The sequence below is a fragment of the Chiloscyllium plagiosum genome, unplaced genomic scaffold (assembly GCF_037043375.1).
Source record: "Chiloscyllium plagiosum isolate Xiang-an unplaced genomic scaffold, Cpla_swu_hap1 HiC_scaffold_2, whole genome shotgun sequence".
NCBI classification, from domain to species: domain Eukaryota; kingdom Metazoa; phylum Chordata; class Chondrichthyes; order Orectolobiformes; family Hemiscylliidae; genus Chiloscyllium; species Chiloscyllium plagiosum.
Window position 1 is genome coordinate 35987646 of NW_028270140.1, and position 23777 is coordinate 36011422.

At 45.7% G+C, this 23777-nt stretch overlaps 1 protein-coding gene across 2 annotated transcripts in view; it reads left to right on the forward strand.

Moving 5' to 3' along the window:
* Positions 1–5816: 5816 nt before the first annotated feature.
* Positions 5817–23777, forward strand: part of ugcg (UDP-glucose ceramide glucosyltransferase) — a 44230-nt gene continuing 26269 nt past the window's right edge. For both annotated transcript variants that reach the window (XM_043716032.2, XM_043716053.2), the window contains exon 1: positions 5817–5973. In XM_043716032.2, coding sequence (XP_043571967.1) covers positions 5876–5973 — 98 coding nt within the window. In that variant the 5' untranslated portion in view covers positions 5817–5875. The remainder of the gene's footprint in view (positions 5974–23777) is intronic.

The following is a 23777-nucleotide window of genomic DNA, read 5'->3' on the forward strand; positions in this document are numbered from 1 at the left end:
TCAAAACAGTGAAGGGGAGAGTAGGGACTAAATCAAAATAGAATTGGAGGGAGAAATGATGCACTCCACTCCCTGCGGCGCCAACCTCTCCCTGAACAACTCCAGGGTGTTGGTCGACACTGCGTGCTCCTTCTCCAAGGACACCCGGGCTCTAACGTAGTCTCCTGTTTATATTTTTTTTTTGGAGAGAGAAATAATACTACCTGTTTATTTTTTTTTTGGAGTTCTCCGGTTTATATTTTTTTTAATTTTTTTTTTATTTTAACCCCCACACTACCACCTAAGTGCGGTAGTGCTTATTTTATCCCCAGCACCCATGGTGTGTGTGCGCAGGTGTGAGACACAGTGAGAGACACAAGGTGCACGAATCTTTATTCAAATTCCACCACCAGGAAGATAGGAAAACACCCGAGTGGCCAGTGACAAACACTGCCCTTCACATCAAAGGGCAGTGCTGTGTGATCAAAAACAGTGAGGGGGAGGGTAGGGACTAAATCAAAATAGAGTTGGAGGGAGAAATGATGCACTCCACTCCCTGCGGCACCCACCTCTCCCTGAACAACTCCAGGGTGTTGGTCGACACCGCGTGCTCCTTCTCCAAGGACATCCGGGCTCTAACGTAGTCTCCTGTTTATTTTTTTTTTCCCCCACACTACCACCTAACTGCGGTAGTGCTTATTTTTTTTCCCCAGCACCCATGGTGTGTGTGTGCAGGTGTGAGACACAGTGGAAGACACAAAGTGCACAAATCTTTATTCAAATTCCACCACCAGGAAGATAGGAAAACACCCGGGTGGCCAGTGACAAACATTGCCCTTCACATCAAAGGGCAGTGCTGTGTGATCAAAACAGTGAAGGGGAGGGTAGGGACTAAATCAAAATAGAGTTGGAGGGAGAAATGATGCACTCCACTCCCTGCGGCACCCACCTCTCCCTGAACAACTCCAGGGTGTTGGTCGACACCGCGTGCTCCTTCTCCAAGGACACCCGGGCTCTAACGTAGTCTCCTGTTTATATCTCTCAACCAGAGCTCCCTGATTGGCTCAGGTGAACAGTCCCTATGAAGGATCTCATAGTCTAGGAGACCAATGTGGGCGGCACGGTGGCACAGTGGTTAGCACTGTTGCCTCGCAGCGCCAGAGACCCGGGTTCAATTCCCGCCTCAGGCGACTGACTGTGTGGAGTTTGCACGTTCTCCCCGTGTCTGCGTGGGTTTCCTCCGGGTGCTCCGGTTTCCTCCCACAGTCCAAAGATGTGCAGGGCCAGGTGAATTGGCCATGCTAAATTGCCCGTAGTGTTAGGTAAGGGGTAAATGTAGGGGTAGGGGTATGGGTGGGTTCGCTTCGGCGGGTCGGTGTGGACTTGTTGGGCCGAAGGGCCTGTTTCCACACTGTAATGTAATGTAATCTAATCTAATCTAATCTAAACATGGCCCTGCCTCCAATTACTACAGTCCCCTTGCTTACTGACCTCTCTGTCAAGGGCAATAGTTCTTTCCTATTCACTCTGCTTAGGTTCCTTATAATTTTGTATGCCTCAATTGAATCTTTTCTGAGTATACGCTCTTTCAAAGAAAACAACTCCAATCCATCATCCAAAATTCTGTATTCCTCACAACATTAATATTAATCCTGTCTGAAGAAAGGCACTGGATTTGAAAGGCTAATTCTATTTACTCTCCACAAATGCTGCTAGACCTGTGGAGTTCATCCAGCAATTTCTGCTTTTTTTCAGGTTTCCAGCATCTTTAGTTCTAAGATTTATATTTTTGTGATTAATCTGTATTCTTTCTTGTGTAATCAGACCCATTTCATAATGTGAATTGTGTATGCAGCACTCTAGGTGCAGATTAACTAATGTTTTATATAGTTATTGCTAGCTGTGAAATGCTTCTATTTAATGAGGTGTAAGCAGATGGTTTCTCTTCTGTATAGTGTTGCGAACAGTTCTTATGCAGCTGTATCAGCCCAAGGAGTCTACCAAAAGGTTAACCTTCAGCCAAAACATCAGATGTACATTATGCTGTCACTCGTGTGTGGAATTTGGCATATCTCAAGAAATATCAGATGCAACTGCTATCCATTAAGTCTCTTTGGTGTTGTGATGTTACCAGTTGCTATGGTCACAAATTTACCAAGGGGCCCATGAGATATAGTCTGCGCAGGCCAATGTCAATGCTGGAAATGGCTGTGATCCTCTTGGGATAAAAAAAATTAATTTGCATGCCCAGAAGCTAGTTATTTTGATAAGAAGATCTACTTGGCTTACAGATGAGCTAAATTCCTTCCTGTTTTAAGCCCTGATTCTGTTGCTCAAAGGGTGATTTCTCTACAAGTTGATCAAGAAACTGACTACTTTGCTGAATGATAGATTCCTTAATCCTAAGAGGCTGATCCCATAATGCTAAGCAACAGAACCCTTTGCTAATTAATCCTGATCTTATTTGAACAGCTGATTACCCTTAAGCAGCTAAACCTTAAAGTTGAGATGATTCCTTTGATCAGCTTTTTTTTTGCTAAGATAGCTCTATTTTACAGGGAAACAGTTCCTTTTTAAGTACAATACTTAGGTAGGTCTGGCAGCATTGTGAAGACGTGAGTAAAGAGTTCACAGCTGATGCCAGAAATGTTTTTTTTTTACAATGTTTACTAAATTTCAGACTTCCAACATCTGTAATATTTTACTTTTATTTTCATTTATCTAAGCAAACCTGAGACCTCCATTCTTTTGCTAATGGCAATTATAATTCACAGAATCACTGTTTTAATTGGTGAGGAATGAAGATTGAGTATTCCCTCAGCTTTCCTCTCCATTTGTTTTGTTAGTCGGAACAGAAGCAAAATGCTGCAGATGCTGGAAACCTGAATTAACGAAAAAAATCCAAGAGGTCAGGTGATGTCTGTGGAGGAAGAAACAGTTGTTCAAGTCAATGATCTTTTGTGAGCACAGGAACAAGAAATGTAGGTTTTAAACAAGTGGAATTTGGTAAAAGAAAATCTAAAGCGGGGATGTATTGATGACTTGGGAAAGGGGATTTAAATGGCAAAAGAAGGCTATGTGGTGCAAGGCCAAAGCAAATGGTAATATAACAGGTAAAGAAAACAGAATATGTCTCTAGAAGGTGAACGGCAGAATAATTAACAGATGCTAATTGAAACCAAATAAAAATAAATAAAACTGGAAAATTTTGGAAAAAATCAAGTCGGTCTGGCAGCATCTTTGGAGAAAGAAACAGAATTAATGTTGGGTCCAATATGACTCATCTCTACGCACAGATCCTTCCAGACCTGCTAGGTTTCTCTAGCACTTAGAGTCATAGAGCTGTCCAGCGCAGAAATAGACCCTTTGGTCCAATTGTCCATGCCAACTAGATATCCTAACCTAATCGAGTCCCATTTGCCAGCTCTTGGCCCGTATCCCTCTAAATCCTTCATATTCATATATTCATCCAGATGCCTTTTAAATGCTGTAATTGTATCAGCCTCCACCACTTCCTCTGGGAGCTCATTCCATACATGCACCACCCTCTGTGTGAAAAAGTTGCCAGTTAGGTCCCTTTTATATCTTTGCCCTCACACCCTAAACCGATGCCCTCTAGTTCTGGACTCACCAACCCCAGGAAATAGACTTTGTCTATTTATCCTATCTATGCCCCTCATGATTTTATAAACCTCTAGAAGGTCACCCCTCGCCTCTGACACTCCAGGGAAAACAGTACCAGCCTATTAAACCTCTCCCTATAGCTCAAATTCTCCAACCCTGCCAATTCCTTATAAATATTTTCTGAACCCTTCCAAATTTCACAAGATTTTCGAATAGGACGGAGACCAGAATTGCATGCAATATTCCAAAAGTGGCCTAACTAATGTCCTGTACAGCTGCAACATGATCTCCCAACTCCTATACTCAATGCTCTGACCAATAAAGGAAAGCATACCAAATGCCTTCTTCACTCTCCTATCTACCTGTGACTCTACTTTCAAGGAACTATTAACCTGCACTCCAAGGTCTCTTTGTTCGGCAACACTCTCCAGGACCTTACTTACTATTAAGTGTATAAGTTCTGCTCTGATTTGTTTTTCCAAAATGCAGCACCTCGCATTTATCTAAATTAAATTCCATCTACCACTCCTCAGCCCATTTGCCCACTGATCAAGATCCCATTGTACTCTGAGGTAACCTTCTTCACGGTCAACCACACCTCCAATTTTAGTGTGATCTGCAAACTTACTAACCAGACCTTCTATGTTCACATCCATTCATATAAATAACAAAAAGTAGTGGACCCAGTAGCGATCCTTGTAGTACACCAGTGGTCACAGGCCTCCAAAAAGAAAAACAACCCTCCACCATCTCCCTTTGTCTTCTACCTTTAAGTCACTTAGTTTCCACATTTTCAGCAATCATAATACTTTTTACCAAAGATAAAGAAGACTTTAGGAACTCTAGTGGCACATTGGTAGTATCTATACCTCTGAACTATGAGGCTTGAGTTCAAGTCCCACCAGTTCCAGAGGTGTGTAACAACATTTGAGTAGGTTGATTAGAAAATATCTAAAAGACTTAAACAGAAGCTTTTCAAGAAAAGTGAAACAAAATGCAGAATTTCCAACATTTTATGTTTTTTATCCTTAGGGACATTACATTTCTTCAGTGGACGATTGACCACTGATAAGGTCTGGTTCTGCCATCAGGTGTGGCAACTTTAAGGTGTCTTCAGGGACAGGGTTTGTGAGGAACCCTTCTCAGGTGATGGGATCAACGGGGTCTCCCTGAGTGGGACTACCTCAAAAATGTGGGCTTTGTGTTGTTTCCTTGGGGCTACGTCTGTCAGAGTGACTGAGACATGGGGTTTATACAAATCCCTCAGAAAGTGAGGTGTATGTTGGGCAGGGACTGTCAGAGACACCCTTAGAGGGTGAGATCTGAGAGGAACTTCCTCAGTGGTGATGTGTGACAAATTCCCTCGGAGGACAGGGTCTCTGAGGCAAACACTCAGGAGGTAGAGTCTGAAGGAACCCTCAGGAGGTTGGAATCTGTGTAAATCTGCCTCTGTCTGTGAGGGACTCCCTTAGGAGGGAGAGTCTGTGAAGGACCCCTTCGGGGTTGGGGGGTTGGTGAGAGGATCTTCCTCAATGCATGGCATCTTTAAGAACTTTGTAGTCTGTGGAAGAGAGACTCCTTGGAAGGCAGGTTTGTTAAGGATGCACTCAGGGGCAGGTTCTGTGAGGTACACCCTCTGCGGCAGGGTCTGTAAAGGACTCCCACATGTGTGGTCTTTGTGGGACTCCCACCTGTGCAGTGCCTGTAAAGGGACTCCTGCAGAAGGTGGAGTCGATGGGGGCCTTTGGGATTAGGTCCGTGATGGGTCCCCTCAGGAATTGGAGTCTGAGGGACCCCTTGGAGGGGGCAGATTCTGAAAGGTACTCCTTTGAAGGACAGGTCTGTGAGAGTCCCCTTAGGGGAATGCAGGGTCTGTGAGGGCCTCCATCATGGAGTGGAGTCTGAGGCACACACTCCAGGGCAGGATCTGTGAATGTTAGAGTCTGTGTGGGACTCCCTCAGGAGCTGGTGTCTGTGAGGGATCCTCTCAAGGGGATAAGATCTGTAAGGTAGTCCCTCAGAAGCTGGTATGGGGAACCGGGAGCGGCAGATGATGGGGGGGGGGGGGAGGGCGGAGTCTGGGCTCGGGGGCCTGTGGGGGGAGGGGCTGACCGGACCGAAGGGGCGGATCCGGTGACTGAGTCAGAGCCACATTGGGACTGAGAGGAGGGTGTGTGTGAGACCGGGGAGAGGAACTGCTCAGAGTGAATCTTCCGTCCTGAGTGAGAGAGTGAGAGAGAGGGGGGTGGGCTGGCCGGTGGGGTACAGTGGAATGGCGGTGCTGGAACTCGCTCTGCAGGGTCTCTCCATTTTCGGCCTGATCCTGTTTGTCATCCTGTGGTTGATGCACTTCATGTCCATCGTCTACGGGTAAGAGGAGGGGGATTGGGATGGGCTTGTTTGTTTGTGGTGAGAGTATCCTTACCTCTCACCATTTGCTGGAAGGTTAGAGGTAATTTAACTGTTGAGGATCGGGCGCGAGTCCGGCCTCGGCCGCTTAGTTTTTATAATGAAATATTGAACTTTATTTTTGGTGTCAGACTTAGTCGGGGCCTAGTGCGCATCTAGGTTACTTTGGGCCTTGTATTTATTTTAATATCTACCCCCCATTCCAACCCACCCGCTTTGGGTGGGAAGCGATTTTGTTTAATTTAATTATAAACTATTTTTTCCTTATAGCCGATCTGTCCGTTTTGATATGAAGCAAATCATCGGTTGTCCTTGGTTGTTTATTGTTACAAAAAAGCCCATTCTCTTCGACTGTATTTTTTGCTTAAAATATTTCGAAATCTTTTCTTTTAATTACTTAAACATATCGATGCTTGAAATAGACATATATAGGTATGTTTTCTTGTGCTCTTCTCAATTAGACTTTTTTTCGAAGTAGGCCAGTCCAAATCTATCACCTGTGTTTAAATGTTTCAGAATATTTTAAAAATGTAACTTAGTTGCAGTATGGATTAAAATGAACTTGATTAAAACCTTTTAGTAACAAAAGTATTGTCCAGATGATACTGTGCGAAACCCTTTTAGCCTAAAAGAGATACAGCCCGGTGTCATAATCTGTATTAAAATACGTCTTTGCGTGTAGTAATATTATGATGGGAATGATGCAAACTCTTCTCCCTCCCCCACCCTCACCTCATCGTAAAGCAATTTTAGCTTTGTTTATTTCCATCATCGTCCGTGCTTTTTAGGAAACAATATTGATCCTTGTTGGTCAGTAATTGACAAACATCGTTTTAATAAGTATTGATGAACGATGGTTTGTTCATGTGGCCCAAAATGATACAAATCAAGAAATCCTTTCCTCTGTTGGCTATGGAAACGTCATGTCTAGCACCCTCTGCTTCTCAACGTGTAATTTTTTTTAACTCTCCCAATCTGTGTAGCAGAAAGGAATCTTTAGCTCGGGTGAAACAATTAGTCTGTAAACATGAACAAAAACAGAAGTTGTTGGAAAGTCTCAGCAGGTCTGGCAGCATTTGTGCAGAGAAATCAAAGTTAATGTTTCAGGAAGGGTCTCCGGACCCGAAACGTTGCCTTTGATTTCTCTGCAAATACTGTCTGACCTGCTGAGCTTTTCCAGCAACTTTGTTTTGCTTCTGATTTACAGCATCTGCAGTTCTTTTGGTTTTTAGTCTAACCCTAACCCTAAGTGTTTCTTCTTTAACACAAGGAAAATTGCATGGAGTTTCAGCTTCTGATTTTGTTATCAAATAAACTGTATTGGAAGTAAGTTTGTGGATATTGAGTTCAACAGCAATCGACCACATTTGAATAACTTGATTTTTTATATGCAGATAGTTGAGAGCTCATGAGTATGGCTAATGTTTTTTAAAAAAAAGTTGTTGCCCATTAGCAGGGGTGGAATTTCACTGGAAAGGGGAATATTTGGAAACTTCACCTCATTGCCCAATCATGTCTACTTCCCACTGTTCTACGGTTCTTAATATGCTGGAATTTGCCTCATATACATTACAGATATTTAGGACAATCTAGTACAAAACAAGACATGGGGCAGTCGAAATGTCACAACAACCCCTTTAACCTTCCTGGCTGTTTCACTTCCCTCAGGTTCCCTTAGGGCAAGAGAAACTGCAGTTACTTTTTATTCTTCACTGGCAAGGCTACCAAAAGCCCACTCTGTATGTCATAGCCTGCCCTCGAAGCTTGTGCATGGCCTCAGCTTTCTTGCAGAACTGTCACTGACGTTTCAGCCCCACTAATAGAGGAACGGTGATAGAATTGCAGTAGTGACTTTTGAGTGGTGTAATTTGTATGCAAATGTCTTAATATTGTGAAAGTACTGCTACTGTTACATTTTGTTCATGGATTTTTTTTTATTGAAGTATGCTACGCCACATGCCAACTGATGCTATAAATTTTGGACAAATGAAATGTTAACTCTTTTCTGTTATCAAATAGGCTTTCTCAGCACCTCATTTTCTTTTTTTTTGAAAAAATGCTTTGCTCATAAAACATCTAAAAGCACAATTCAAATTAGATACTATAGAAGTGCAATAATATTCCAATTTTCTCCATTGACTATGTTACACTCTTGGGTATCTCAGTACAGTTGCAATATATGTTACAATTTTTATATCCATTCAATGCCAAGCATGAAGCCTGAAGGATTCTCTGTGTGTTACTTGCCCTATGATGCATAATGGCTGAAAGCTCTCGGTCAGTGGCCTTTTGGCACTGTGGCTTTGCAGTGGCATATCTCTATACTCCTTTAATATGTTCCTGTGTAATCTTTGTCAATTGTGATTTTGTACTAGTCATGTGAATTCAGCTGATCCTTAATCATTTGTTAGTCCACATAACTGTGGCTGTAGTGCACTAAATCATTAATTTGAAGGGAATTTGCTGTAAGTATTTAACCTTCTAAACTAAAGTTGAATGAATAGCTTTGTAAAGTTGCTTCGAGATCAGACATTTTGCAGCCTGTGTGACTAAATACATAATTTAATGTGTCATGTCAGGTCGGCAAATTGTAGACAACTTTGCTTGGAGGTTTCGGAGCAAGGTCTCCACCCATTTCTCTTTCAAATATAGTTCAAAATTGCTTTTAGGGATTAAAAATGGACATTGCACTTGCTGAATGGTTCCTGTTTTAGAAACTCTGTACCTGAGTTGCAGAAAGTCTCCAAGGTTTCTGCAGCTGAAAGTCCCTCCTTTCTCAAGTCCTTAGTTTCATTTGCAATATCTCATAAATTATACAACCCAGGGTAAAGAGGGATAAGACTTCAGCCACACTCCTGCAGATCCATTCATACTTTTGGATCTTCCATGTGGCTTGTTATATGATGTAAAATTATTAATGTGGGAAGTAGGAATTGGGTTTTCCTTTTTTTACAAGCAATGCAAGGATTCGCTTCCTCTGTTTTGTGAAAACTAGAGCAACTCTAATACTTTTTATACTGGACTGTAAAAGAGTTTCATAAAGTCATAACTAATGCACTATATTATTTTGAACTTGGCAACTAAATAGCCTCACTTGAATAATACTACTACTGCTTATCATCTGGGCACAATCCATGCTGTTGACATTGCAACGTGTATGCTTCCTCTCCCTTGAGGTACAATTGCTCCATTGCCCACCTGAGACCAGGCACAACTTTTAATTGAAGACAGACGGAGGTTTAACTCCCTTGAAGACTGAATTTTGTGTTCATTTCTAACTGCATGTACTTGTTTTTACATGTAGATTTAAATTACAAGATTTGATTTTTTTCAAAACAGTTTCACATTTGAAAATCTCTGATCATTCAAAATATACATAAAAAGCAAGTTCCAACTCCTGATGGTTCTTGATTTAATCATGTGCAATCCTTCATGAAATATGCTTTTGTATAGTGATTGTGTCCCACGCTTCGAAGATCATAAACAATGCTGTTTAAATTTGCTTATTAAAATAAATAGTAAAAATTCATGGCATTGGTTCTGAGTTGTCTTGTAATACAACTAAAGAGAGTAGAGGTAAAATGATTCAACCAGAGAGTTATCTGGGAATAGTAAAATGAGCTTTATCCCATCTATAATTTTTCTCACTTCAGCGAAGTGTTGCTCACTTATGACTCATGACAATTTAATTCTATGGTGGTAGCTATCTCCAAGGATTCAATGTAGCTATATTCCTCCTTATTTGCAGTTTTTCATTTTCACTGTGTGATTTCTAATGGTTTTTCTCTGGTATTAGATGTCTTTAAATCAGGTATACTTTTGGGTGGTTGGCTCATGTTGAAGTTATCAGGAAGTCCCTGCATTCTCATCTCGCTGCTCAATTGAAGTGTGGTAGCCCTCAGGTTAAACTCTGACAGCTGCTATTGGTCCTGGAAGTATGTGATGTACCTTCTGATTTGCATTTTGCATCAAGTACTTGAGTCACACTGGATGTCACACCTGGAGACAGCTGTATACAATTTATTTGTCTATATCCAGTTACAGGTATTTACCTCCAAATTGAAAATAGTTATCCATTCATACTCTCAGAATGACATTGAACGGTTCAGAAGGAAACCTCTGGCCCATCATACTAGTGTGCTTACAATTAACTAGATTTCCATGTTGCGCATTTATTTGTAACACATTGCTTTTTTTTCTTTACATTTCTTTTTTAAAAGTTGTCTCCTTTCTCCCCGATTAAATTTTCTTTCATTTGACACTTTGTTGACTGTTTTAAAAGCAAAAGTCTCAATCAGCTGAAACTGCTGTTTGTTACTTTATCATTTACAAATATTTGGAGACCAACGGGAAGTGGCTAATAAGGGATAGACCAATCAAAACTAAATTAAGTGGTTTAGAACAATGCCAATCAAACAATCAGGAGATGATCATGATGGTTCTGAGTTTTTCCTTACACTGGAGCAACTCTAATGCAGGCTGCACATGTGAAATTCTTGCTCCACTATCAAAGAAGTCTTGATGTTTTGGTTTCTAGTCGTCTTCCTTGTAGTTTGTAATTTGAGTGCTTTTTGCATTTGTGAGCTGCAGTCAAGGCTGAAAGGCCTCGCCAATGCTTTATAATGGAATGGAAAGACACTTGCACTGCAATGAATGCTAGCTGTCCGTGCTTGCTGTCCATGTAACAGTCCTGTCCTTTTCTAAATTGTCATGTGCAAGATCATGGAAATTAACTAATAATGTCCTTGATTTTAATCACTTCGACCTTGGATACTTTGCAATCAGCTGTCAAGTCCTTAGCTCTAAAAATCAGAAGAATGAGAAATTATCTCTTTGAAATATGTAAAATTCTTATGGAGCTTTATAGAATAGATGAGAGGCTGTTTACTAGGGAATCTAAAATTAGATGTTCCAGTCTTGGAATGAGAGTTTGACCATTTAGTACTGAAATGAGAAATTCCTTCACTCTTGGCAGTTGGCAGTTTTGTAATTCTCTATTCCAGAGAGCTGTGGGCATTCAATTGTTGACTACTCTCAAAACATATGTTTTGGGATTTAAGGGATATGTGGCTGGTGCAGAAAGGTGGAGTCAGTCATACAGCATGGAAACAGACCATTCGGTTCAACTACGCTGACCATGTTCCCAACTGAAACTAGTCCCACTTGCCTGTGCCTGGCCCATGTCCCTGCAAGTCTTTCCCTTTCATGTACTTATCCAAATGTTTTTTAAATGTTGTAAATATGCATGCATCCACCACTTCCTCAGCCAGTTCATTCCACACACTAACCACTCTCTGTATTAAAAAAGAAGTTTCCCCTCATGTTACTTTTAAATCTTTCTCCTCTCGCCTGAAAAAATGTCCTTAGTTTTGAACTCCCCACCTTTGGAAAAAGACTTTTGCAATTCACCTTGTCTATGCCTCTCATGATTTTATAAATCTCCATAACACTATCCCTCAACCTCTTAAGCTTCAGTGAAAAAGGTCCCAACCTATCGAGCCTATTTTTATAACTTAAGCCATCCATTCCTGGCAACGTCCTGGTAGAGGTCATTCTGCTATAACATGTGTTTCATTAATGCAAATTTGCGATAACACAACCAATGAATTGGAGACACTGCTTCGAAAAATGCAAGCTTTTAAAATGTGATTACATTGCCAAAATTTTAAGCATTGTTTCTAAAGCACTATTTTTCCATAACACAGGGTTGCACAAGAACACAATCATTGCATTATAGAAGAACTACCTGTAAATCTTTTCTGATTCCTCTTGAGTTTAATAATATCCTTCCTATAATAGGACCATACTCCAGAAGAGGCCTCACCAATGTCCTGTACAACCTCAACATGACTTTCCAAGCTCTATACTCAAAGGTTCCAGCAATGAAGGCAAGCATACTAAATGCCTTCTTAACCACCTTATCGATCTGTGATGCTAATTTCAAAAAATTATGTACCTGAATCCTTAGATGTCTGTGTTCTCCAACACTACCCAGGGTCCTATCATTAATTGTATAAGTACTGCCCTTGTTTGTTTTATCAAAATGCAATACCTCACGTTTATCCAAATTAAACTCCATTGCAGCAGCCGGAGTGGTGAGACCTTACACCAGGGTGCTGCCGGGAAGGTAAATCTTCCTGTTAAATACTTCATGAATAGGTGGAGTAAAGACTCCACAGAAGTGGACACAGACACAGGAACTTCTGGGTACGTGAACTGATATGTTCAGGCTGTGACTGAACCCACGACACGACACGTGTACTGTTGTCGTCCTCTAACAAAAAGGTTAGGTCAGGTCTTTTTTATTTATTCAATCTCTCTTGGCAATTTAGAACAGATGGGGATGGAGGTCAGGGCAGTTGCATGCTCCTCTTGCAAGATGAGGGAGGTAAGGGTCACTACTCGCGTCCCTACTGATTTCGCCTGCGAGAAGTGCACCGAACTCCAGCTCCTCACAGTCCACGTTAGGGAACTGGAGCTGGATGAACTTTGGAATATTTGGGAGTGGGTGTTAGAGAGGAGTTATAGGGAAGACATCACACCTAGATTACAGGATAAAGGTAACTGGGAGAGGGAACAGGAATAGGCAGACACTGCAGGGACCCCCTGTGCCCATCTCTCCACCCCCACCCCCACAACAGTAAGTGTACTGCTTTGGATACTATTGGGGGTATGACCTACCAACGCTTCCCCCAAGTGACCAGGTCTGTGGCAGTAAACCTGGCTCTGGCTCTGGCTCAGAAAGGAAGAGGGAGAATAGGATCGTGATAAGAGATTCAATGGTGAGAGGAACAGACAGGAGATTCTGTGGTCGTGAGTGAAACTCCCAGATGGTTGCCCTCTGGGTGCCAAGATCACTGATGCCTATGATCTAGTCTACAGGATCCTTAACAGGGTGGAAGAGCAGCCAGTAGTCATGGTACACATCAGTATCCATGACTTAGCTAGGAAAAGGGATAAGGACCTGAGAAGAAAATATAGGGGGAAGCTAAAAGGCAGGACGAGCAGAGCAGAGTAGTAAGCTCAGGATTGCTCCATGTGCTAGTGAGGCTATGAATAGAGAGCAAGTGCAGATGAACAAGTGGCTGCATGGCTGGTGTCGGAGGGAGGGCTTCAGGTATGGGACACCTTCTGGGGAAGGTGGGACTTGTACAAAAAGGATGGACTGCACTTGAATCGGAAGGTCACCAATATCCTGGGCGGGAGATTTGCAGGAACTCTTTGGGAGGGTTTAAACTAGTTTGGCAGGGCGGGGTGGGAACTGGAGCTACAGATCTGATGATGGAGTAGCTAGTGAACAGCCAGATACAGCGTGCAGAGAATCTGTGAGGAGGAACAAACACTTAATAGGGCAAAGATGCAGTCAGTGTGGTGGATTGAAATGTGTCTATTTTAATGCAATAAGTATCAGGAATAAGGATGATTAACTTAGAGCATGGATCAGTACTTGGAGCAATAATGTTGTGGCCATTACAGAGATTTGGATATCACAGGGGCCGGAATGATTGTTGGATGTTCCAGAATTTAGATGTTTTAAAAGGAATGGGGAGCGGCATTGCTAGTAAGGGATAGTATCACAGATGCAGAAAAGGAGCTCATCAAGGAGGATTTGTTTACACAGTTGGTATGGGTGGACGTCAGAAACAGGAAAGGAGCAGTCATTTTATTTGGCGTTCTCTATAGATCCCCCAATATTGGGAGGATTTTGGAAAGGTGCAAAAGTAACAGGCTTGTTGTCATGGGTGACTTTAACTTCCCTAATGTTGATTGGAACCTCCTTAGTCCAGAGTTTGGATGGAGCAGTTTTTGTGAGGTGTGTCCAGGAAGAATTCCTGACTCCATATGTCGATTGACTAGAGGGGAGGCCATATTGGATTTGGTGCTTGGCAACACGCCAGGGCAGATGTCAGACTGCTCTGTGATAGTGATCACAACTCCTTGACCTTTACTATAGTTATGAAGAGGAACAGGAGCAGATAGCAAAGTATTTAAATGGGGTGGGAGGGAGGAGGAATTACAATGCAATTGGGCAGGAACTGGGGTGCCTGAATTGGGAACTGACGTTCACAGAGAAATGCATGACAGAAATGTGGAGATTGTTTAGGGGGCACTTGCTAATAGTGTGACAAACCAATCCAGCACTGAGGCAAGGAAAGGATAGTAGTGTGAAGGAACCTTGGGTGACAAGAGATGTGGTACGTCTAGTCAAGAGGTGGAAGGAAGCTTACTAAAGGTTGAGGAGATAAGGAAGAGACAGAGCTCTAGAATGTTACAAGGTAGCCAGGAAGGAACTGAAGATGCATCTATTATCAGTCGTGGAGATGTACAGCATGGAAAAAGACCCTTCCATGCCGACCAGATATCCCAACCCAATCTAGTCACACCTGCCAGCACCATATCCCTCCAAACTCTTCCTATTCATATACCCATCCAGATGCCTTTAAATGTTGCAATTGTACCAGCCTCCTCCGCTTCCTCTGGCAGCTCATTCCATACACGTACCACCCTCTGTGTGAAGCAGTTGCCCCTTAGGTCTCTTTTATATCTTTTCCCTCTCACCCTAAACCTATGCTCTCTATTTCTGGACTCCCCGAACCCAGGGAAAAGACTTTGCCTATTTACCCTATCATTGCCCCTCGTAATTTTGTAAACCTCTATAAGGTCACCCGTCAGCCTCCGACGCTCCAGGGAAAACAATCCCAGCCTGTTCAGCCTCTCCCTATAGCTCAAATCCTCCAACCCTGACAACATCCTTGTAAATCTTTTCTGAGCCCTTTCAAGTTTCACAACATCTTTCCGATAGGAAGGAGACCAGAATTGCAAGCGTGATGCTGAGATGGTCTTGTCGGTGATTGTGAATTAAATGTATTAAAAATAACTTACAGGAGTCCCTGATTTATGAAAGTTTGACTTCCACTTGCTCATACTTATCACAATCCGATGCAGGGGTGTAATTTTAAATATCCAACGCATAAAACATTTCCTGAACTTATAAAAAGCTGCTTTATATTGTAATGCACTGTGTTCTGACTTGTGTGCAAATCAACTTGGTAAACTGATTTGCAATGGGAATGGAATCCGTTCACAACTGGGGCACTGCATGTCCAGGGAGTAAGATGAAGGTTTGAAATTGCCGATGGAATTCCACATCAACGCAATGGTCAAAAAAGCGCAACAATGCCTCTACTTCTTCAGGAAGCTAAAGACATTTCACATGTCCACAAAGACAGTTGCAATTTTTTATAGATGCATCACCGCTTGTAGGGCAACAGCTCTTTGCAAAATTCCAAAAACTACAGAGACCCCTGAACACAGCCCAATCCATCTCACAATTCAGCTTTCCATCGATTGACTCCATCCACACTTCCCACTGACTAATCAAAGACCCCTCCCACCCTGGTTGTACTCTCTTCCAACCTCTTCCATTGGGCAGAAGATAAGAGTTTTAATACACATACAAACAGATTCAAGAACAGCTTCCCCGCTGTTAGCAGACTTTTGAACAGACTTCTCAAATATTAATGTTTATTTCTCTCTGTGCACCTTCTCTGCAGCTGTAATATTGTATTTTGCACTCGTACCATACAAAGTGCATCAGGGTAGAACAATCTGCCTGTATAGCACGCAGAACAACACATTTCACCGTACCTCAGTATATGCAGCAATAATCAATCAAAACTCAAACTCCAAATGAGGCTGGAAAATTGTAGTGAGAAATTTGGGGGATTGATGGGGGAAATGCAGAGAACATGGTTGTCGACTTAGTCTTGATTAACTCTAGAGAACTAGATGAACTTTCGTGGCAAAGGAATCCGTGGATGTTCAATGGCATGCTGTTTTATTTCATTTTTGGATTTTGTCTCCAAATACACGTTGGTAATCAGCCTGTCCCTATAATTGTGATAGTGTGTATGAATATCTGAGCATGTGCTGTAAGGTTGTATCCTAATTGATCAGTAGAAATACTGTACATAAATTATTAAAAATCAAATGTGTTATAAATGTTTGCCTGGTTTGGAGACTTTTTAGGTTCCAGGCTTTGTGTCTGCATGGAACTTCAAGCTAGAGTTTTGTTAGAAAAAAAACATTATTTCAATGCATTGTTTAATGACCTTCACAGATTTATGATTGGATAATTACAATTGCACAAGCTATGTTTTAAGTTTATTAAGCATTTGTAGAAAATCTGTCTGGCACTTTATATTCGTCTATATAGCAATGGGACTGTTTGTGTAATATTGCTTTGATATATTATTTCATGCAAAGTTGGTGGAATGTTGCCCAAAACCAAATATTGTATATGCAGGAAAATCTGTCTTTTTCCATGCTGTACAACTGTGACTCTATACCACTGTGACTATAAAGTACACCTTGTCCCACTGGCAGGATAGATGCATCAGAGATGGCGGGTGACATAGTGATATTCAGTGAGGAGTCTTCAACATTAAATCGTGGTATTAAGTCAGACATAAGGAAGGAAACTTGCTGATTACCACTTATAGACTCCCTTTTCAGCTGCTGGATCAGTACCCCTCAATGCTGAACACTGCTTGGAGGAAGCACTAATGGTACCTCGACCACATCCTTTGTCCTGGATGGGAGATTTTAATGTTCTTCATGTCTCTGTGTTAAGTTTGTTTTTTCCAGAGATTCTTACACACTTGATGCAACTGTGACACATCAACCTCTGTGAACAAGCTACCAAATTTATTAAGCACCGTGTCGTACAAGCTTTCTGGAGGAACCTTTTAACACACACCTCATAGAGCTTACTGGGTCATGGCAAAAGCTCTCTCTGAACAAAGGAAACGGTCTTTCCTTGCTACAAAACTCTCAACATCACGGTTAATATTGCCCACAAGACAACCTTCAGCCATCCCCTCATAGTCGCATGCCACTCAAGATACAATGCAGTGACCACCCCACCTCCAGAAACAGTGTAATGCAAATCATCCCTTAATGGTCAAATCTGTTGCAAATCAATTTTTGTAACTATAGGGGAGTAGTCAAATTCCAACTGTAATGTTCTTATTCAGTTCTGGATGAAAATGTAAATCATTCGTGAATGGCAAGGGAATGGCTGTGTAAATCTCCCACATTCCACCTACAAGACAAAGACACACCACCAAACCCCCGGGGCATTCAATTTCTTGCAGGTCAGTAGAGCAAATTAACTCTTTAATATCTCATTGGTAGCACTAGTACTGACTGAACTGGCCAAATTGTAAAAGTTATGGCTGCTAGACTGATTCTGCTGCAGATAGTGAAGAATCCAGACAAAGGATGACACCTAATTGACTTTGTATTCACTGATCTGTTGGTTGCAGATTCATCTGTTCATGACAGTATTAGGAGGAGTGCTCATCCTTGTGGATACAATGTCTTGTCTTCGCATTGAAGATATCTTCTCTGTGCTATCAAGCAGCATTTGATGAACAATATATTGCTCAGTGGCAGTCAGTTTGGTTCCAGTAGGGCCGCTCAATTCTTGTCCTCATTACAGCCTTGGCCTCAAAATTGACAAAAGAACTGAATTTCAAAAATGTGAGAATGTTTGCCTTTGGCATAAAGGCATCATTTGTCTAAGAATGGCATCAAGGAGCCCTGGAAAACTGGAGTCAATGGAAATCGCGGGGAGGTCGGTGGTGGGAGGACAATATTTGTTATGACCCTCATCTTTGCTCCAGTAAGTTCAAGTGGCATGTGCTGAAATGATGGACAGCTGGCTAGCTATTGTCAAATATATCTGGATAATCTAAAGCTCAGTCTTTGCCTGCTTTCCATTATCAGAAGCGCTCAGTATTCCAGACTTGTCAAATTTTAACTCTGGTTCTTTTCTCTCCGGCAAGCCATCTTCTTTACCTCTCCCCGTCTCCTCTCACAAGATGAACATTGACTTCTTTATCACAAAGACCAAGATTCCGTTCAACAGGGATGTCTTTGCTGCAGCTGTGCGTGTTTTTCTATTCTCGGTCACTTTCCCCTCCTCTTTAATTCATCCATTTTCCAATAACCAGTTGTCGATCTCTTCCCCCCCCCTCTCTCCCCCTCTCTTCTCACCCCCTCCCTTCTTCTCAGCCCCCCTCTCTTCTTCTCACCCCCCCTCTCTTCTTCTCACCCCCCCTCTCTTCTTCTCACCCCCTCTCTTCTTCTCACCCCCTCTCTTCTTCTCACCCCCTCCCTTCTTCTCAGCCCCCCTCTCTTCTTCTCAGCCCCCCTCTCTTCTTCTCAGCCCCCCTCTCTTCTTCTCACCCCCCCTCTCTTCTTCTCACCCCCCCTCTCTTCTTCTCACCCCCCCTCTCTTCTTCTCACCCCCCCCCTCCTTCTCACCCCCCCTCCTTCTCACCCCCCCCCTCCTTCTCACCACCCCCCTTCTCACCCCCCTCTCTTCTTCTCACCGCCCCTCTCTTCTTCTCACCGCCCCTCTCTTCTTCTCACCGCCCCTCTCTTCTTCTCACCCCCCCTCTCTTCTTCTCACCCCCCCTCTCTTCTTCTCACCCCCCCTCTCTTCTTCTCACCCCCCCTCTCTTCTTCTCACCCCCCCTCTCTTCTTCTCACCCCCCCTCTCTTCTTCTCACCCCCCCTCTCTTCTTCTCACCCCCCCTCTCTTCTTCTCACCCCCCCTCTCTTCTTCTCACCCCCCCTCTCTTCTTCTCACCCCCCCTCTCTTCTTCTCACCCCCCCTCTCTTCTTCTCACCCCCCCTCTCTTCTTCTCACCCCCCCTCTCTTCTTCTCACCCCCCCTCTCTTCTTCTCACCCCCCCTCTCTCTCTTCTCACCCCCCCTCTCTTCTTCTCACCCCCCCCTCTCTTCTTCTCACCCCCCCTCTCTTCTTCTCACCCCCCCTCTCTTCTTCTCACCCCCCCTCTCTTCTTCTCACCCCCCTCTCTTCTTCTCACCCCCCCTCTCTTCTTCTCACCCCCCCTCTCTTCTTCTCACCCCCCCTCTCTTCTTCTCACCCCCCCTCTCTTCTTCTCACCCCCCCTCTCTTCTTCTCACCCCCCTCTCTTCTTCTCGCCCCCCCTCTCTTCTTCTCGCCCCCCCTCTCTTCTTCTCGCCCCCCCTCTCTTCTTCTCGCCCCCCCTCTCTTCTTCTCGCCCCCCCTCTCTTCTTCTCGCCCCCCCTCTCTTCTTCTCGCCCCCCCTCTCTTCTTCTCGCCCCCCCTCTCTTCTTCTCGCCCCCCCTCTCTTCTTCTCGCCCCCCCTCTCTTCTTCTCGCCCCCCCTCTCTTCTTCTCGCCCCCCCTCTCTTCTTCTCGCCCCCCCTCTCTTCTTCTCGCCCCCCCTCTCTTCTTCTCGCCCCCCCTCTCTTCTTCTCGCCCCCCCCTCTCTTCTTCTCGCCCCCCCTCTCTTCTTCTCGCCCCCCCTCTCTTCTTCTCGCCCCCCCTCTCTTCTTCTCGCCCCCCCTCTCTTCTTCTCGCCCCCCCTCTCTTCTTCTCGCCCCCCCTCTCTTCTTCTCGCCCCCCCTCTCTTCTTCTCGCCCCCCCTCTCTTCTTCTCGCCCCCCCTCTCTTCTTCTCGCCCCCCCTCTCTTCTTCTCGCCCCCCCCTCTCTTCTTCTCGCCCCCCCCTCTCTTCTTCTCGCCCCCCTCTCTTCTTCTCGCCCCCCCTCTCTTCTTCTCGCCCCCCCTCTCTTCTTCTCGCCCCCCCTCTCTTCTTCTCGCCCCCCCTCTCTTCTTCTCGCCCCCCCTCTCTTCTTCTCGCCCCCCCTCTCTTCTTCTCGCCCCCCCTCTCTTCTTCTCGCCCCCCCTCTCTTCTTCTCGCCCCCCCTCTCTTCTTCTCGCCCCCCCTCTCTTCTTCTCGCCCCCCCTCTCTTCTTCTCGCCCCCCCTCTCTTCTTCTCGCCCCCCCTCTCTTCTTCTCGCCCCCCCTCTCTTCTTCTCGCCCCCCCTCTCTTCTTCTCGCCCCCCCTCTCTTCTTCTCGCCCCCCCTCTCTTCTTCTCGCCCCCCCTCTCTTCTTCTCGCCCCCCCTCTCTTCTTCTCGCCCCCCCTCTCTTCTTCTCGCCCCCCCTCTCTTCTTCTCGCCCCCCCTCTCTTCTTCTCGCCCCCCCTCTCTTCTTCTCGCCCCCCCTCTCTTCTTCTCGCCCCCCCTCTCTTCTTCTCGCCCCCCCTCTCTTCTTCTCGCCCCCCCTCTCTTCTTCTCGCCCCCCCTCTCTTCTTCTCGCCCCCCCTCTCTTCTTCTCGCCCCCCCTCTCTTCTTCTCGCCCCCCCTCTCTTCTTCTCGCCCCCCCTCTCTTCTTCTCGCCCCCCCTCTCTTCTTCTCGCCCCCCCTCTCTTCTTCTCGCCCCCCCTCTCTTCTTCTCGCCCCCCCTCTCTTCTTCTCGCCCCCCCTCTCTTCTTCTCGCCCCCCCTCTCTTCTTCTCGCCCCCCCTCTCTTCTTCTCGCCCCCCCTCTCTTCTTCTCGCCCCCCCTCTCTTCTTCTCGCCCCCCCTCTCTTCTTCTCGCCCCCCCTCTCTTCTTCTCGCCCCCCCTCTCTTCTTCTCGCCCCCCCTCTCTTCTTCTCGCCCCCCCTCTCTTCTTCTCGCCCCCCCTCTCTTCTTCTCGCCCCCCCTCTCTTCTTCTCGCCCCCCCTCTCTTCTTCTCGCCCCCCCTCTCTTCTTCTCGCCCCCCCTCTCTTCTTCTCGCCCCCCCTCTCTTCTTCTCGCCCCCCCTCTCTTCTTCTCGCCCCCCCTCTCTTCTTCTCGCCCCCCCTCTCTTCTTCTCGCCCCCCCTCTCTTCTTCTCGCCCCCCCTCTCTTCTTCTCGCCCCCCCTCTCTTCTTCTCGCCCCCCCTCTCTTCTTCTCGCCCCCCCTCTCTTCTTCTCGCCCCCCCTCTCTTCTTCTCGCCCCCCCTCTCTTCTTCTCGCCCCCCCTCTCTTCTTCTCGCCCCCCCTCTCTTCTTCTCGCCCCCCCTCTCTTCTTCTCGCCCCCCCTCTCTTCTTCTCGCCCCCCCTCTCTTCTTCTCGCCCCCCCTCTCTTCTTCTCGCCCCCCCTCTCTTCTTCTCGCCCCCCCTCTCTTCTTCTCGCCCCCCCTCTCTTCTTCTCGCCCCCCCTCTCTTCTTCTCGCCCCCCCTCTCTTCTTCTCGCCCCCCCTCTCTTCTTCTCGCCCCCCCTCTCTTCTTCTCGCCCCCCCTCTCTTCTTCTCGCCCCCCCTCTCTTCTTCTCGCCCCCCCTCTCTTCTTCTCGCCCCCCCTCTCTTCTTCTCGCCCCCCCTCTCTTCTTCTCGCCCCCCCCTCTCTTCTTCTCGCCCCCCCCTCTCTTCTTCTCGCCCCCCCCTCTCTTCTTCTCGCCCCCCCCTCTCTTCTTCTCGCCCCCCCCTCTCTTCTTCTCGCCCCCCCTCTCTTCTTCTCGCCCCCCCTCTCTTCTTCTCGCCCCCCCTCTCTTCTTCTCGCCCCCCCTCTCTTCTTCTCGCCCCCCCTCTCTTCTTCTCGCCCCCCCTCTCTTCTTCTCGCCCCCCCTCTCTTCTTCTCGCCCCCCCTCTCCTCTTCTCACCCCCCTCTCCTCTTCTCACCCCCCTCTCCTCTTCTCACCCCCCTCTCCTCTTCTCACCCCCCTCTCCTCTTCTCACCCCCCTCTCCTCTTCTCACCCCCCTCTCCTCTTCTCACCCCCCTCTCCTCTTCTCACCCCCCTCTCTTCTTCTCACCCCCCTCTCTTCTTCTCACCCCTCTCTCTCCTTCTCACCCCCCCTCTCTTTCTCCTTCTCACCCCCCCTCTCTTTCTCCTTCTCACCCCCCCCTCTCTCTCTCCTTCTCACCCCCCCCTCTCTCTCTCCTTCTCACCCCCCCCCTCTCTCTCCTTCTCACCCCCCCCCTCTCTCTCCTTCTCACCCCCCCCTCTCTCTCTCCTTCTCACCCCCCCCTCTCTCTCTCCTTCTCACCCCCCCCTCTCTCTCTCCTTCTCACCCCCCCCTCTCTCTCTCCTTCTCACCCCCCCCCTCTCTCTCTCCTTCTCACCCCCCCCTCTCTCTCTCCTTCTCACCCCCCCCTCTCTCTCCTTCTCACCCCCCCCCCCCTCTCTCCTTCTCACCCCCCCCTCTCTCTCTCCTTCTCACCCCCCCCTCTCTCTCTCCTTCTCACCCCCCCCCTCTCTCTCTCCTTCTCACCCCCCCCCTCTCTCTCTCCTTCTCACCCCCCCCCCTCTCTCTCTCCTTCTCACCCCCCCCCCTCTCTCTCTCCTTCTCACCCCCCCCTCTCTTCTTCTCACCCCCCCCTCCCGCTTCCTCTTCACAACCATTTCTCTCCCCCCACTTTACAGTTCTACTCCAAAACAACTCCTGCGTGGTCCCGCTAGTTGCATCAACACTCACCTAATTGTATGCCTGTCTGTCCAGGCATCCACAGTATCTGCTGTAGTGACTTTTCATTCTATACAGTTACCTTTGATGATACCACACAAGAGGCTTTTCTTGATCCCATTTGTTTCTCATGTATAAGCAACTATTGGTAACGTGATCCAAAATACATTCAGATTCTGCATGTATGTTGATGTCTAACTCTACCTCACTGCCTCTCTTGATCCCTGTACTGTTTCTAAATGCTTATCTGGCATCCAGTACTGGATGAGTAAAAATTGTTTTGAGAAGATCAAAGCTATTCCTTCCATCTCAACAGCAAACTGCATTCTTCTCCCTGCCACATGTCTAAGTCCAAACAGACTGTTGGCAATTTTGGTATCATATTTGATTCTGAAATAACCTTCTAACCACAGCATTACTAAGGCCACATATTCTCACCTCCATAAGGTTGTTTGACTCCAAAGTCACTGAAAGTAAGTGTGTGCAGGTGCAGCAGATGATGAAGAAAGCAAATAGTATGTTGGCCTTCATAGTAAGAGGCTTTGAATGTAAGCGCAGGGATGTGTGCTGCAACCGTACAGGGGAAACCTGGAATATTGTTGTGGAATTTTGGTCCCCATATCTGAGGAAGGATTTTCTGGCTATTGAAGTACAAATAAAGACTGACTCTTGATACTGGTAGGAGAATCAAAACCATGGTCGCACTCTAAGTATACGGAGTAGGTCATTCAGGACTGAGATGAGAAATTTCTTCACCCCAGAGTGATAAGCCTGTGGAATTCTCTACAACAGAAAGCAGCTCAGACCAAAACATTGAATGTTTTCAAGAAGAAGACTTATATTTCTTGGGGCTAAAGGGATCAAACGATATGGGAAGAAAGTGGAAACAAGGTATTGAGTTTAATGATCAGTCATGATTATATTGTATGGCAGAACGGCTGAATGGCTTGTTCTTATTTCCTTGTTTCAACCCTTCTGTGGTGAAGCTCTCATGATGCCTTAAGGAGCATAAGTACGAGCAGGAATAGGCCATTCAGCCGCTGAAGCCTACTCTATATTTAACAAGATCTGGTTGATCTTCTATCTCAACACGACTATCCTGCCGTTGAATGTTCTCCTAGCTTGCCTTTCAGTATATACCTTTGATGAATGTAGATTCATCCAAAGCACTGCAGTTCATGCCCTACTTTGCATTAATTCCTGTTCAACCTGCTCCTTGGCTTACCTCTCCTCTTGCCTCAGCAATGGCACACTTCTAATCCTTATTTTCTTGGCCTCATTCCTTTTCTATCTCTTGAACCTCCTCCATCCATACAATCCTCCAAGATGTCAGTGTGCTTCTGGTTCGGACCTCCTGCATCCTGAATTTGATGATTAAATAATTACTATTTAATTATAGCAATTGAGTCAAGGTCCCGAGCTCTTGAATTCCCTTCCTAAAACTCTGCTTCATTCCTCCTTTTAAGACCATCCTTAAAACCAATCTCTTTGACATAG